Source organism: Balaenoptera ricei, chromosome 7, assembly GCF_028023285.1.
Source record: "Balaenoptera ricei isolate mBalRic1 chromosome 7, mBalRic1.hap2, whole genome shotgun sequence".
Taxonomy (NCBI): domain Eukaryota; kingdom Metazoa; phylum Chordata; class Mammalia; order Artiodactyla; family Balaenopteridae; genus Balaenoptera; species Balaenoptera ricei.
In genome coordinates, this window is record NC_082645.1 from 93,157,833 (window position 1) to 93,175,131 (window position 17,299).

The following is a 17,299-nucleotide window of genomic DNA, read 5'->3' on the forward strand; positions in this document are numbered from 1 at the left end:
AGTAAAATTAAATAAAATTAAAAAAAAAAAAAAAAGATTAACCTTGCTCAGACAAGTAGGTTTCATCCTTTTTTTTCCCGACCTAGTCTAATTTTTGGAAGTACAGTAAATTTTAATTTGCTCTCATGAAGTTTTAAAAATGATCATTCATCACATTCATTATTGGTGAAATAAAGGTTTACTGAGAAAATTAATAGGGCCAATTGGCTTTTAGGAATGATTTTGAAAATGTTTATCATGGGGTTAGTTTTCAGTGGGGTAGTTGTTCTCAGTGGGGTAGGTGAGCCTTATTAGAATCACTTATGCAACTTTTCAAGATATATGTTTCTGGATGCACAAAGTCCACCCGCCTGCCCCCGCCTCCAAGACACAGTGTCTGTGTGTCTGTCTGTCTGTCTGTCTCTCTCTCACCCACGCACACACACCTTTTGACAAGATGGGGAATGATGTGAAGCATGATTATATGGACAAAAGCATCCCGAGTGATTCTCCGATCTTAACCCTAACTCATTCATCCCTAAACTTTGCTGCACGCTGCAGTCATCTGGGGATCTTTAAAAACAGTCCTGATGCCCAAGTCATACCCAGTGCCGGTTAAATCAGAACATCTTGAAGCAGAAGCCAGGCAGTTTTTAAAGCTTCTCAGATGATCCCAGTGTGCAGCTGAGCTTGGGAGCCACTATTTGGTTAGAGGGCAGGAGAAAGAGAACTGCTTCTGATAATTAGTGGGACCTTAGGTAAGTCAGTTTTAAGCCTTGGTTCCCTTCTCTGTAAAATGGGTTGTTTAATTAAATGTCATCTACGGTTCAGTGGTCCTTTCCATCATAAAACTTCTAATGCTGTGATTTTAAAATCAATTTGAAGATGAAACTTTGAAGCACTATAGAAGTATCCATCTTTGATGCTAACGGTGTTACAGGCCTTTATACAAGTGCTAAGATTCTATAGACCTATTATAAAATTCAGATTTGCCTTCCCTCAATTATTTTGAGTTTCATTTTAGACACTGAGAACAAAGGGGAGCATATAACTTAACCAGAGAACCCCTTTGTTGCCTAATATACAACAGCTGTGAATAACTTAGGAATATAGTAACTTAAAAAAGACTACCTAAGGACTTGTATCTATCTGTTCGTTAATACTTTATTTAAAATAATTTGGAAATACCTGTCATTAATAGTATACTGTGTAGTATTATGCTGTATTATTAGCACTGCTTATTTCAGGATAGCTAGACCTATCATCAGTTTTGTGGCTATAAAATTTTGCTATTAAATTTTCTAATAATTATGTAAAAGTGATTTTAAATCATTTTGGTATAGAGCACTTTTATTATTTACTTTTAGGGAAATAATGGAAAACGGATGGGTAGGTGGATAGCGAACTAAATCAACTGAAATTCAGGGGCTAACAAAAAAACCACACACACACACACACCCCCCCCACACACACAAACTACTATATGGCTTAAATTTAAGCATGTGTATAGATAGATATAACTTGTACAGGACAGAAGGTTTTGTGGGTAGAAGGACAAATGACAGGGGAAATATGTAATAATTTATATATTATAATAATCAACCAAAACATGCCTTCTAACAGCATATCTAGCATTTTGGGTCTCCTAATTTTGCTAAAAGCTGAAGAACCTAAAACAAGGGGGAAAGCACCCATGTGGTACTGTTCTGAATTCGAGGATTTCGGGGCCACTGGGCCTCTGGAAGGTCTTCCCTCCTTGCTAACCCCTTTTTAAAAATGTCTTCAGGCCTGATATGATAAAAATCAGTTATTACAATGTATTTTTTTTTCCTCCACAGTATGACCTTAGCAATATATTACCACATAAAGAACAGGTGAGCTCTTTTAAAACCTATCTTGTTATTCCAGCTAATTAATTTACAAGGTATCAAGTTTAGTGTTAGGTAATAACTATAGATGTTACTGGCATAAGCTTTTATTATTCGAGTGCTTTTATTACAATATAGAAGTGAATCATTTATTTTTATCTTAGGACCCTTAATTCTTAGGTTACTGAGCATCCCAAAGAGTATTTGTTTATATGGGTTATATTGATAATTTACTGTATTAGAAATTGAAATTGAGAATTTAAAAAATTAAATCCATTGTATGTTCAACCAGGGTTTGCCTTAGCACTATTGAAATTTTGAGCTAGATAATGCTTTGTTGTGGGGTGTCGTCCTGTGTGTTATAGGATATATAGCAGCACCCTTGGCCTCTACTCACTAGATGCCAGTAGCACCTTCTTCCCTCCACATTACGACAACCAAAACTGTCTCCAGCCATGGCCAGAAGTCCCCTGGGGGACGAAATCACCCCTGATTGGGAACCCCAGTGTTTAACATAAGTCATTTTTTTTTTAATGAAAAATAACTATTTTCCACAACAAAAAATATTGAGAGAAAAGTATCTCCTTAATAGAAGACAGCTGATTCTCATATCTATTCTGTCTTCAGTCATTTGTTTTGAAGAAACAATATGAAGAAGATCCAGCCGCTTGCAGATATATAGTTGGAAAAAGATGTATTTTTAAAGCCTTCAGATAATTTGGTATATTCTTTGATACTGTACCAAAAGTCTGCATGTGCTAGTTTCTTAAATTAGTTAAAATGGAATTCTAAATCATATCAATGAACTTGTAATAAATACTATGTTAAATTAATACCCATTGATCTGTCATGCATACTGAGTAGATCTTTTTACCTGTACCTGACTTTATAATATTATACATTGGTCATTTGGAAAGTATTGGTTCACATGTCTTTAGACAGTGTCAAAAACTCACTTTTGTTAGTATCACCACCAGTCTTACCAGAAAAGTCTTTTAAGTGTTGAGAAGTTGTCAAGTTCACAATAGAAGGGAGAAGTTTTCCAAAAATCCTGATATTTTTAGCTTGATGGCTTGAATTTTATCATTGGCAACAAATAACTTTAGAGTTATTTTCCTTGAAGTGACAGGCTCACTTTGTTCATTTTTGAAAGAATGACTGTGTCAGTTGTACATTCAAATAACGATGGTGTTCGATGAAAAAAGTGTTTCAAATAAAGATGGTGTTCTATGAAAAAAATGACTTACCGTCAAGTCACAAGTGCTTTTCCTTAACACAGCCATATTTCAGTATGTAAAAGTGCTTAATGCATACTTTCCACTTATTCAGAATATTAAAAAGAAGGACCAAGGTTTAAGAACACTATTAATTTTTACTCTTTTATCAAGGATGTTCTTAAAGCAGATTTTTAACTGCAAGTGGCAGTGAATAATTGAATGACTTCTAATTCAGTTTGGTACCACTGCCTTGATTCATGCTCAGAAACCAGCAGTTTTACCCACTTTTGCTTTTATACATCCATAGCAAATGTCACACAATGTGAAGGGCAGGTAGTGTCTTAGTATTCTTATAAAAGCAGTTTTGACCTCTTGGGCCTCCTGAAGGGGAGGGGATAGGGGAGAATCCCAGAGGCCTGCAGACCACATTTAGAGAACCGCTGTTCAAATGAGCGCAGTGTATTAGTGTGGTGAAATTTTAAATTAAAAAGCCTGGTTTCTTTTAAAATAAAAAGACAATTACATTTTTAACTCAAACTATTTAAAAGAGACAAGAAGAAATACACAATAAGAATATAAAGAACTAAAGAGAAAAAAACGGGAAAAAACCATGAATCTCATATTCACATTGATTGAAGTGAGAAGAATTTATTGCCCACCACCACTGCTTTATAAAATGTTCTTGCATATTCCAGTGTGAGGTTAGAGGAGTGAAAATATATTGGTTTACTAGCATTGCCTGTTAGGGAGGGTCAGTGCTTATAGAGGCAACTCTGGCTGGTTGTTGTAGAAAAGATTTCACGGAACTTGATGTGCTGAGTAAAAATAGGTCAGGAAACCTTTCTAAGGGTGGAATCCAGGAGAAGAATTTATAAAACTGTTTGCTTTGTTGAAGGTTAAGCTTCCTCTACCCCTCTCTCTACTCCTAGCAGATATTTTACTAAGATAGTAACTCCTGATTTAATTTTTTAAATGCACATTCTTATTTTATAGAGATGCAGATAGATCCTTGGATATTTTTGATGAGAGATTACATCCACTCACAGTAAGTGTCAGTTTTATTGAAGTGGTATTTTTCTCTTATACAGTTGTGTTTATTTCATGCTGATTTGCTTTGAAATTAATTACTAGAAGAAAATTACTTCCTCCAGCTCGAACTCAAATTCATCTTCCTTTAAGTCTTCTTCCCCACGCCATGTTGTGTCTAGTCATTTTCCCGAAGGCGTGTTGTATAAGGGGTTGATGGATATGAACCGAGTTGCACTTTGTATGAATAGTGAGCAGGTAAGTAAACATACCCAAGTAACAGAAAATGTATCTTTTTAAAGGATGATTTTCCATAGCATCAAACAATATAAATATTTGTAAATAAACCTAATATGATAAGGCCTCTAAGAAGAAAATTAGAAAACTGTTTAAATTTTAAACGAATTAAAATGACAAAGTTTTAAAATTCACTTCTTCAGGTGCTCTGTAGCCACACGTGGCTGGCGACTGCTGTACAGGACAGCACATTCTTAGAGCCTTATGGTTACAGGACACTGGAAATGTGTTTTCAAAGTTGATTACAGAAAAGTATGACATATGGTGATCAGCAAGACTTTTGAGCCTAAAAATATTGGGTTGGCCAAAAAGTTTGTTTGGTTAGTGAATATATTGTTCAATAAAATGCTTGGTGAAAATGAAAACTGTGTCGTTTATTTTTACTTAAAACCAAATGAACTTTTTGGCCAACCCAATAGTTTACATTTGGTTAGAATTCTGTGGGGAGGAACGTGGAAATACATAAATTTTCTGCGGTTGTGCCTGTATTTTTCTTTAATGAATGGTGGTGAGTACTGGATCACTGTGGTATTTTAGGATCCCATTGTTTATATTTAAAAGACTACAAGACATGTCACCCAACCAAAATTATTTTAAGGGGCACGTGGGCCCAAGTGTGAAGACTGCTATCTTAAGGGTACTTTTAAGTATTTTTCTTCCATGGATACTTAAATTGCATTTTTTCTCCTTTCAGCGAGAAAAGATTCCAGAGGAATACTTCGAGCATGATCCTGAACACAAATTCATTTACAGATTTGTTCATACTCTTTTTAGTGCCGCACAGCTAACTGCTGAATGTGCAGTAGTAACTTTGGTAAGATATTTTTTCTTTCATAAAGCATCTGTAGAAATTTCTGTCTTGTACACATGGTATGGTCCTGTTTTTCCCAAATGAAAGCAGGTTCCTGAAATGATCATTAGAACTTTATTAAGAGAAACCTATCAAAAGAAAGTAAAGTATACACATTTGAGCTTTAATAATCATTATGATTTAAAATGTTGCCATTGCTTTTCTCATCACAAAACAATTGCTATTAAAGGCAGCAGGAGAGATTTCTGGTTTCTCCTTCCACACCTGAGGGGACACATGCACGCACAGTGCACACACGCACACACAGACGACGCATGTTGTGGTGGTAGGGCGGGGCAATAACTGAATGCTCTGGTCCACAGGCAGAAACAGGCGCCGGGTAGTTTGAAGCTGAGTCCCAGACTGTACTGCCTAGGCAGTTCTGATGTGTGTCCTGATTGAGAACTACTGCCCTCAGTTCTCTGTTCCGTGGATAATGGATAATGGTGTTAACCATCCCTGCTGTCCTCTTATTGCCTGCATGTGAAGTTGCCCAGGACTAGGGTGCCAGTAGGACTTCAGAAGGCTTCACTCTAGTTAGCCTGCTAAGCTACAGCTGTGTAAGCACCTTTTTGTCATCCATTCCTAATTCCTATGGTAAGATTTTATCATTTGAATAATAAATCATATTCAAGTGAGAGGTAGCTGGGATTGTTTTACTCCTCCCTGTAGCAAACCTGTGGGGGGAAAGTCAGCTGCGTGGTCTGCGGGGAAGGGATACTTAGGCCCCTCACTGCCGGCTCCTGTCAAGGCAGAACTGAGGACAGGAGGCTTGTCCTTTTGAAAAGAGACCCCTCAGCGGGTACTGGATCAGACACAGGCCTTTTCTTGGAGCTACAGGCCACTTGGAGTGCTTAGCACATGCTTGAGAGAGGCAGGAATGGTGCTTGCATATGGAGAGCTAGGAAATGCAGGAAGGAGAGTATTTGGGTTGGAAGAGGGGCATTTCTTTGTAGACAAGTTAAGCTTGATGTACCTGCGAGACAGCAGAATGGCAGTGTCTAGTAATCATTTGAATATATGGGATTGGAGCATGAATCTGAGCTAGAGGGAGGGAATTAAGTGTAGCTGTTCAAATGCAGAGAAAGTATGTAAAATAAAAAGTGGGTAGAAGATAGATCTGTAGGGACTGTCAGCACTTAAGGGACAGACCCCCAGAGGAGTGGCTACAGTGGTAGGAAACCCAGCAGAGAACCCTAAGAGACACCAGGAGAGGTTCAAGAAGGAGAGTATGGTCCAAACGCTAAATGCTACCAAGAAGTTGCTCATGTCATAAATACCATGTCACTGAATACCTACTCTGTGTCACTTTTCTACATGTGGGGGGTGGAGGAGAGAACAAGTTGGATAAATAAAGTTCTTGCCTTTATGGAGCAAGTGTGGAAGACGTAAATTTTTTTTTTTTTTTATCGGAGTACAGTTGATTTACAGTGTTGTGTTAGTTTCAGGTGTATAGCAAAGTCTAAGTGTTTTTTTTTAATGAGTGTTTTTTAAAAGATGACTATTTCAAGTAGTGGTAAAAACCATGAAGAGAAAGCAAGGTAAAGGGATAAAGTGATTAGAGGGGCTTACTAGAAAGCTCAGGAAGAGCCTCTTTAAAGAGGTAATGTTTGAACCCAGGACCTGGCTGAACTGAGGAAGATCAGGTACGCTGGCATTACGGGCAGAGGGGACAAGTGCAAGGCTCTGAGACAGGAACTTGTTCTGTGTGTTCAAGGAAAAGCAAGGTGGCCATTGTGATCCGAGCGGGGAATGAGGGAAAGAGCATAGGTGATGAGGTCACGGAAGGACAAGGCCGTACCGCACAGGGCCTCGTAACTTGCAGGCCACGGGAAGAAGGTATTTGTTTGATGGGAAACCTCTGGCAGATCTGGAGCAGGCGCATAAAGTAGTCTTAATTTAAGAGGCTCTCCTGGCTGCTTTGGGGAGAACAGACTGTAGTCTGTTGGGAGGCAGAGAAGTTAGGCAGTGGCAGCGATACAAGTCAGAAGTGACAGACAGAAAAGCGGTCAGGGTACCAGTGAAGGTAGAGATAACAAGAAGTTCTGACAGATTGGAGCAGGATACACTCAAGTGCAGGTGTTTGGTCTCAGCGACTGGGCGTGTGGCAGTGCTCTTTCATTTATGAGGGAAGGCCTGGGGAGTGGAGCTCTGGGACGAAGAGCTCTGGGTGGTTTGTGTGAAGGCACCGGTGACCACGGCAAGAGTAGTCTCTGTAGAGTGGTAGCAGCAGGAGGCTGACTGAAGTGGGTTAAGGAGAGGATGGGAGATGAGGAGCTGGCCTCAGCCCTGAGGACGCCGTCGAGGGGCAGTGGGGGACAGGCTGGGGACATGGAAGCATTCACACTGGAGGAAGCCTCTGACAGAGAGGGAGAAGTTGTTCCAAAAGAGACTAGCTGTGGGCACAGTGCTCTGCAGAAGTGAGGTGGGATCAACTTCACTCACAGGAGAGTGAGCTTCAGTGAAAAGAAAGAGATCTCGCTTCCTCCGAGACAGGAGGGCAAGCGGGGTAAATGAATAGCGGCACGTGTACCAAGTTTGCCAGTACAAAGGTGAGAGGAAGTTGAGAGATTGCCAGTGTCGTTTCAGTGCCTCTGATTAGTCCCATAAAGTAGAGAGTTGAACCTTGCGGGGAGAGTCGTTCTTAGGGTACTAGAGAGTGCTGAGTTCTTTGGGGAATGGGAGCCGAATTTCACTAAGAACATATAATCTCAATACCCGTGTTTGAAAACACAGTAGAGTTTGGAGGGCATGGGCGAATCTGAGCTGTCAATCTGATAACCCTTCAGAGAGTAAACAGACTCTTTAAAACTGGACATTTTTCTTTTTGTCAAATGGCATATACACTCTTCTACAGAGGTAACAACAAATCACAGCTTACCTCTCAAATCTTTGCTCAGCTGTTAACTCCATCCAGTTCTTTGTAGGGTAGACATTTGATACATGTAAAAGAAACCATGAAATCATCTCACAAACCGGCAGGTTTAGAGGAGCCCCAGGGATACAGACACAGGCAGGTCTTCCCACCTTAAAACCAAAAGAATTGACTAAGCTGCAGATTATGTAAGACAGAAACGAATAATGAAATGATAATGGAGATGTGAAAAATTGGGGATATGAAAAGGACTACCCTTTGTATGCATGTGTGTTCCTGAAAAAGGCACCAAAATATGGGAATACTTGACGGCTGCAAAGCCCCTCTGTACTGCCTGTCCCGCTGTGCCACGCAGCAGCCACTGGGAGGCTCTCTTGACCACCAGTTTTTATCTTCAAGTTCATGCCGCAAAAGGACTGGTGACTCTGAAGAGAAGGTAAAGATGTGCTCAGTCTTACCAGAATTTTACACACTCAAGCGTTATGTAAAATCGCCACGCAACCACCACCAGTCTTGTAGTTAACATTGCACGTGATAGGCACTCAAGCATTTACTGAACAGTTGAAGTCGACACTGGGCTGTATGTGCTGCCCTTGACAAGTGGGAAGGTAATAATACAATGCGTGTCTTTAGAATGCCCTTTGCTGAGATGTCCTTTCATTCCTGTGACCAAAATTGGGTTGGAAATTCACACGGGCAGAGTAGAAATATCAGACTAACAGAAATATCTGACTTACAACTGTGACCTGGCCTCTGGCCTTGGCTTGGCTGAGCAAAGTCTTTGTAGAACCTAGGAATAAAAGGGGTGTCAAAAAGAGATGAAATCTGTCATTCCTAACAATTCTTATCACAGCACTTAAACTGAACTAAAATCAAAGATCAGTGCTCTACTTTTGCAGGTTTACTTAGAAAGGCTTTTAACTTATGCTGAGATCGACATTTGCCCCACTAACTGGAAAAGAATTGTTTTGGGAGCCATTCTTCTTGCCTCCAAGGTTTGGGACGATCAGGCTGTATGGAATGTGGACTACTGCCAGATCCTCAAGGACGTTACAGTTGAGGACATGTGAGTTTGTAAGGTTACCGTGAACTTTCTAACCATTTTCCAATACCTCATTTGCTCTCATAAAGTTTACATTTTTAAGAAATGTTACATTTTAAGAAAGGTTACCTTGTGCAGAGAGCTGAAATAGACATCAAATTACAGACTTCTTTCTATCTAGCTGTAGTATAACAATTTGTATTTCCCCTCATTAATTGGTAGGTCTTGATGTGTTATTGTTGTAATATTCTGCTTGATAAATTGAAATTATTTTTCTGGTGGTTTTTGCCAAACATTTTACAAGCTCACTACCAGAACAACACGGTACAGTCAGTAACTTGACAGCTTTCTTAAAGCTGTCTACCAGGTCCAGTCCATTTTTAAGGGGCACATGCCTGGTCTTTGAAGCAAGTGGCCACTGTTAAGGTCTTAGGGCCTCTAGACTACTGACAGGTTATAATTTCAACCTGAGTCACACATTGTGTATTTGCTTTTGCTGGTCTTTTTCTCCTTTTTATCTGAGGTTCTGTTGTTACAGAAACTATGATGTACAGGTAGCCACATATAAAGGTTTCAGATCCCTGTGTTCCTGTCTCCTCCCCTAAAGTCTGCTGAGTTAGGAAACACCTACCTCTCAGGTAGTCCGGGAAGCATCCCTGGGGCCTCACCCAGGGCACTCAGCAAACACAGCGGCACTTTGTGGGGCCTTGAGTTAACTAGGCAGGTTCTCCTCACAGATGGCACGCTCACATTGGCATGAAACGCCAGGCTTCCAGTCTGGCTCTGGTGAAGGGCCCCAAGGGTGGGAAGCAGGATGAGCCAGAGAGGTAATTCCAGCAGACTCTCGAAGTGCCCGCTTGACAGTGAACCTGTCTTTGTGGGTGGCATTCAGGAAAATGGGAAAGGACACCTCTTGATTATATTGGACAGCAGAGGCCGATCAAGATGGCAGGCAGGGGCAAGAGTTTGTTTTTGTTACCTTTGCCCCTTACTCTAGATAATTCACAACTACCAAAGTGCATATTTACAGCTGAAGCGAGGAAAGTTGTGACTAAGAGAAGGGACCCAGTGACTGTCAGTAGCTGTCAAAGTGGCTTTTGGTGAAAATGCCCACTTTGGTGATCATGTAAACCAGGTGGTCATGGTGATATTGCTGGTAGCAATCTTAGCAAACAGTGTAACAGCAGATAATGAATTTGAAATGAATAGAAGTACTTTTGGAAGTTGCAGAAACTAAAGTGACGTTGACCAACACTATCATCAGTCTTTAAACTGGTCCCTTGAAGGAAGGAAAATCTGTAATCGTGAACACCATCCCTGCCATGATGGCAGCTGAAATTTTCTCAGAATCTGCAACTGAGCTGACTGGGGCTCTGGTTCCAGGTACAACATCCGAGAACATGCAGGGAAACGTGTGGGTGTTCATAGACATTGAGCCCAGGAGCATTGGCGGCACTGTCCAGCTATGAAGAAACTAATTCTAAACAACGCTTTTCTGTGTAGAACGGAGAATCACCAGGAGTTATGTTTATAATAGGCTGCTTTTGTTTATGATCTTTGGGAGTTGGAAAGCATTACAACAAAGTGTTTAATACACATTTGTTTCATCCCTCTGCTGTTGACTACTATTTGTAATGGTCTCATTTTGAGTCTGAATTGAAAAATTGCTGTCTATCAGCTTTTCCTTAAAACTTTCTAACATCTCTGTGTCTTGTTAAATATATATTTCCCTTCAAAAGAGTAAGTTAAACTGAGCAGCTGCTGTTCAGACAGTTTGCTGCGCCTGTAAGTGGTAGGCTCTTCAGCCACCTAGCCATTTAAAAACAGCAAAAAACACAGAAGATGCATATTCTGTAGGCATAATGCTTTTCTTCAGTGATTAAAGCTCTATTAATAGACATGTTAATCCTATGAAGTACTGTATTTCCACACAATTAAAATGTATTAGTGGAGAAAATATAAAAGGGATAGTGAAGTGCATTTATTCCTGTAGTAAATTAAGTCCTGATTAGCTGATTATCAAAACATTATCTGATTTACATTTCTATAGACTTCTGGCCGTATGAACAGGAAATGAATTTTGGAAGTAGGTTCAGTTAGGTTTAAAGTTCAACAAATGAGAAACCTCATTTCTGCTCATACTCTGCTCTCCATACAGGAGAACATGGAGCATTTGTTGATTTATCCAATGGATAAAATATTAACACTTTAAAACCAAGAAACCAAATGTATTGTAAAATAAGCCACTTGCATGTTTGTTTGGGTATTTATCATTTTTATATAATCAACTCTCTAAAGTGATTGCTGTGAAAAGTGGTAAGATTTACTCTAACTTTATATTTATTAAACATTTGGCAAGCAAATGGCTGGATGTGGTTATATAGCAGAAGCCTGCTCCCAGCACTCTACTTTCCCACTTCATTGAATTCGCCCTCTGTGGGCGTGTGCAGTCTGTCCTGGCAAGGGGCGGTAGGTCTGAACATTCTGGGCTGCTCTCCTAACACCGGGGGGAAACAACTGCTCTATCAGAGGTCGTATCGTAAAGTGGGTTTAGTCTAGCTGAGACATAATCTTACTGCCTTCCTAAGCTTAAAAAGTGCATCCTGTCCTGTCATCGTGACGACAACTCACCCTAGTAAGGTTTTAAGGTGAACAGAAACTTGCATTATGCCCTTTGACACAGCCCCATGCACGGGGTGGGGGTGGGGGGATTCCCTTTCCCATCGAATGTAGCTTATTTATTTATTTACTTGAGATGAATCCTTGTTGCCTCAAGAGTTTTCCCCCCTCAGAGATAATAGCAGTGGCTCTCGATGGATCCATTTTGTTGCCGTGGTGATGTGCCCACTCCTTTTGTTGGCTCGTCTCTACTTCAGTAAGCCCCTTCCTGTCATCAGCCCGGTGAAAATGTCTGCAAGTTCTTCAGAGCTAATAAACAGCATACATCATTTCTTTCATCTGATCACTATAGCGGGGCCTTGTGAGTGAGTGTGGAGCATGAATCGTACAGCTGCACTAATGGAACTCTGAAGAATGAGCCCCTGAGTCAGCAGCATGAGTGCATAAGAGGGCCATAACCTCTTCCCCCTTGTGCCAGACTCAAAGTGCTGGGACGCAGAAAGGACCACAAATAGCTGTACCTTGTTTGAACATTAGGGTATTAATCCAGCTGGGTAGCCATTATTTGTTTCAAAACAGTATTTAGAGCCATCCTAGTAGCTCAGAATGGTATTTTTGAAGATAGCCCAGTTGACTAAAATTGTCCTGTGTTGGTTTTGTCTTCTCCTCCTCCCCCAGGAATGAGATGGAAAGGCACTTCCTGGAGCTACTTCAGTTTAATATTAATGTTCCTTTCAGTGTGTATGCCAAATACTACTTTGACCTTCGCTCCTTAGCAGATGACAACAACCTGAATGTTCTATTCACTCCTCTTAGCAAAGAAAGAGCACAGAACTTAGAGGTAAGGCTGTGAAATCACTAACTGGGGTTTTCTGTCAGCCACCGAAGCCACATCTGTAGCTAAATTATATTAAGCAGTGATTAGGAAAATGGAAAGCTGTTAACAGCTTGAAGAGCTTATTGACCCGTTGGCATCATATTTCCTGTGTCTTTTATGGTTTATACAGGGATCCCACATTATAAAAAAAAAAATTGTCTCTTCTGTAACCATAATTCAGAATACCTTAAATCATATTTAATCTGTTCTTAATGGTTTTCCATTTGAACCTCTACACTTACATATAACCATACATGAATAATTTCTTAAAATTGTATCCCTAATCATATGTACCTACATAATCTACTTACCACTCTTAACTGTCTTTTTTTTTTTTTTTTATAATTGATGTTTTGGACTATTTCTACTGTCTTGATATTTTTAATAAATAAAGAAATGTATTTATTTATTTATGGCTGCATTGGGTCTTCGCTGCTGCACGCGGGCTTTCTCTAGCTGCGGCGGGCGGGGGCTGCTCTTCATTGCGGTGCGCAGGCTTCTCATTGCAGTGGCTGCCCTTGTTGCAGAGCACGGACTCTAGAGCGCAGGGTCAGTAGTTGTGGCGCACGGGCTTAGTTGCTCCTCGGCACGTGGGATCTTCCCGGACCAGGGCTCAAACCCGTGTCCCCTGCATTGGCAGGCGGATTCTTAACCACTGCACCACCAGGGAATTCCCTCTTAACTGTTTTTTACTCAGCTTGCAGTTCGTGTGTGTGTGTGTGTGTGTGTGTGTGTGTGTGTGTGTGTATGTGTATCACAGTTCAGCCCCATGAGTTTATTAGACAAAGCATCCGTGGCTAACCTGAGAGACCTATACTTGGAAGGTATAATGTGGATTCAGATACTGGCTGTAGAAAGTACATGAGTTTTTAATATAAATGGTAACGTACATGGAACAAAGTAATACTTATGGCTTATGATTTTTGGTGGGTATACAGCAAAATTCACAACTGAAATGAACACATTTAAAATTGATACTTTCTGTGGTACCTTGGTGGTACTTTAGAATAAGATGTTTTTCTACCATAATTTATGTGCAAGTGAAATAGCACCTTTCAGCGCTTGTCATTAGACCTCTCCTACCTTCAGCACATACCTACCTGATTAAAATTTCCTTAGAGTATGTAATAACTAATGAAAACTGAATAGAAGTTGAATAGCTGAGTAAACACTGATTTTGCCCAAGTGTATGTCCATTACGTTTAAGGATCACGTGTGTAGGTAACAGATGATATTGCTATTAGGAGCCTATCATTAGGAACCCAATTTTTAAGTAACTCTAAGTTATTAGGGCAAGTTACCCCTTGCCCCAGCAATCTAATCATAGCCCTTAAAGGTTATTACCTTAGGGAATTGTCAGTTAGTGTAGATATCAGCTATCCAAAGTAGCAGTAACTATGAACTATCTAAACGAATGTAGATGTGTGGCTTATCAATGATGCTTTTTTTTGTTTTTTTAAGGTCCGAACATTTTTTTTTTCCCTCTAATTATACCTATGTTCTACCTGATTGACTTTCCTAGGCCATTTCCAGATTGTGTGACGACAAATACAAAGACGTGTGTAGAGCTGCTATGAGAAGGTCTTTCAGCGCTGATCATTTCATTGGTATTCGGCGCTCCAATGCCATCCTCTCTTAAGGGAGAAGTGAGGGGTTGTAACATCATAAACCCCTCGAAACAAGGACTGGAGAAATATCACCTCTCCTGCTCAGAAACCAGCAAAGTTAGTATTTTCACCTTAAAGAAAGACATTGAATTCAAGAGACTCGTGGACAAGCGAAGATTATGCTCATAGGAAAGAACGGGACCTCGTCAATGTAACACGCTCTTGTGTCCTTTTTATTGTAAACAGAGTTACAAAAACCACTCCAAAGCTAAAAGCTCCCAATCCACGCACAGATATCTGCTCCCAATCCACGCACAGATATCTGATAGCTGTGAACTATGTGAGGTTTTTTAATTAATAGTTTAAATTTTTAGACTTTAAAGACACTAACTATATAACTTCTATGTTTTTCTTACCTCACTGTCCCATACTGCTGCATATTCCTTTAGAATCAGTGCAGTATTACCATCAAAATTGGGACTCCAAAAAAAAAAAAGAAAAAAACAAAAAAAAAAAAAAAAGAAAAAAACAAAAAAACAAAAAAACATGGGACTCCTAACAACTCATAAAGCCAAACTTCGGAACAGACTGTCGTAGCATCGTTAGGTTTTGCAGGGTTCTTCCTCCCTACTATATCATTGAAGCTGCTAGTCATTATTGGCAATCAATTTAAACCAAAAAGCTGCTGAATAACACATGTCATCCAAATTCTTTGCAGGCAGTACTTATTAGCATATTAGCATGTTTGCGATCATAAACAGAGAAAGTAGGTTATTTCCTTCTATTGGGTCCGTGCTGCATTTCTTGTTAACTATAATGGTGCTTCTGATTTTGTGATGATTTTCCTCTGTGTTATATACTTGTATTAAAGGATATTTTCATAATTCCAGCCAACATGGTGGTCCAGTAATTAACAAGCCGGTGATGAAATAGAAGGTGTCCCAAAAGTCTTACAACAATTTTAAGCTTTAATATAGTGTGCTTGGATACTCCAGAACACTGTCGCAGAAGTATAAATGCTAGACTGGCAAAACATCACTTGAAACTTTAATCGAATTTCTTCTAAACTCATTTACTTTTGTACATTTTAAACATTAAGCTTTTATTTTTTATTTTTTTAAATTAATTAATTTATTTAATGGCGTGTTGGGTCGTTTCTGTGTGAGGGCTTTCTCTAGTTGTGGCAAGCGGGGGCCACTCTTCATCGCGGTGCGCAGGCCTCTCACTGTCGCAGGCTCTCTTGTTGGGGACACAGGTTCGAGCCCTGGCTTGGGAAGGCCCGTGAGCCACAATTACTGAGCCTGCGCATCTGGAGCCTGTGCTCCGCAACAAGAGAGGCCCCGATAATGAGAGGCCCGCGCACCGCGATGAAGAGGGGCCCCCACTTGCCACAACTAGAGAAAGCCCTCGCACAGAAACGAAGACCCAACACAGCCATAAATAAATAAATACATAAATTTTAAAAAATAAAAAATAAAACAATAAACGCTTAACGTTTAAAATTTACAAAACTAAATGAGTTTAGAAGAAATTCGATTAAACTTTCAAATGATGTTTTGTAACTTTGTGGCATTTATACTTCCACAAGTATCAAAGCTTAAAATTGCACTACGACTTGAGGGGATACCTCCCCTCCTCTTTTTAAAATAGTCCTTTGCAAGGCTGGGCTGCTTACCTGCTTGATCACCTAAGTTTTTTTTTTCTAGATTTGGTAAAGGAATTATGAACAACAGTGTTAATTCACATGTAATAAATTGAAAGGAACTGGACCCTAATAGTAGGGACAGGAGAGTAAGTGATACGAAACAGCTTTTCTATCCTGTGTGTTAACCTGGCTGTAGGTGTCTCACTTCAAGTTCTATTTAAGAGGAAACATATAAACCTTAGGAACCCTTACCTCAGGCTTTAAAAGGCAGGGAGGTCCAGTAATCAGTCTTTTTGGAGATTGGTAACGATGTCACCTAAACTTGAAATATTAAAAAAAAAAAAAAAAAAAGTGTTCTCAACTATGTGAAATCTTTCTCCTCCTACCTTCTCAAATGTAATCCTAGGAATTTTGCCTGTAAACAAAGCATTTCTGGGCCAGAAGTACTTTCTCTCTTTATAGCAAGGCTTCACATTATACTGAGTGCTGCAGGTTCCATCATTTTTAAGGGACAGAGACATAAATGATAAATTATGGTATATAAAATACTACAATCTACCACCTCAAAAAATATTGTTTATGGAGTTTGGAGCTTGGAAATTCAAGTACTGATTGCAGTTTTATTTTGAAAAGAATGCTACAACTTATGTGGTTTTTCTTCCTCATGTTTATATTAAAAGAAAAGCTAATAAACTCTATTTTAATTAAAATATATGGCTACTGTGTTTGTAACACTTCTCACTATTCACATAACATTACAACTCTGCCTAACTCAAATGTTTTCAGTCAGCTCTGATAGTCGGGCCTTAAAGCATTTTCAAACTAACCATTCATAAGTTGTTTTGACCCCTGCCTTTAGTTAAGATGTAGACATTTATTTCTTCAGCTTACGCTCTTTTCAACCTGAAGATAATCTAGTACACTTAAAATCACTGGCTACAGTGCTCAGTGGCATAATGCATTAGATGGCATTTTTGAATTGTTTGTTACGGTGCCAAGATGGCAATGCACATTGAAAGATAAAAGTAGGTAAATACACAGAGAAAGGAATTACAGGAATACTGTAGAATCAGAACTTGTTGTTTGAGGGTTTCAAGCAATTGAACAGGAAAGAAAATGGAAGAACAGGAAGCAGTAGAATTGTGGTTGCTGTTAAGAGGGTGACTTTTAAACAAGCCACGTAATTTGACTTTAACATGCTATTTCACTTAACATTCAGTTGGAAATATACCAGATCTCTAAAGTTTCTTTTAGACCCTAGCCACTGCACTTGAGCAATATTCCATCAGTCCTGATAGTATTGCCGTAGTATTTCATCCACCTTAGTTACCTTCCTGAGGTCACATCTTTAACTTTGTTCTTGTTAAGTTGCTGATGAGGAGAAATGATCTGATTTA

At 39.6% G+C, this 17,299-nt stretch overlaps 1 protein-coding gene across 5 annotated transcripts in view; it reads left to right on the forward strand.

The window, feature by feature from the left end:
* The window catches only part of LOC132369177 (cyclin-Y-like protein 1), a 34,875-nt gene extending 19,278 nt beyond the window's left edge, over positions 1-15,597 (forward strand). For 3 of the 5 annotated variants that reach the window (XM_059928558.1, XM_059928560.1, XM_059928561.1), the window contains 6 exons: positions 1,818-1,853; positions 4,058-4,109; positions 5,082-5,201; positions 9,012-9,178; positions 12,452-12,614; positions 14,173-15,597. In XM_059928558.1, coding sequence (XP_059784541.1) covers positions 1,818-1,853; positions 4,058-4,109; positions 5,082-5,201; positions 9,012-9,178; positions 12,452-12,614; positions 14,173-14,289 — 655 coding nt within the window. In that variant the 3' untranslated portion in view covers positions 14,290-15,597. The remainder of the gene's footprint in view (positions 1-1,817; positions 1,854-4,057; positions 4,110-5,081; positions 5,202-9,011; positions 9,179-12,451; positions 12,615-14,172) is intronic. The other 2 variants (XM_059928559.1, XM_059928562.1) reach the window with 2 other exon arrangements.
* The last annotated feature ends 1,702 nt before the right edge of the window (positions 15,598-17,299 follow it).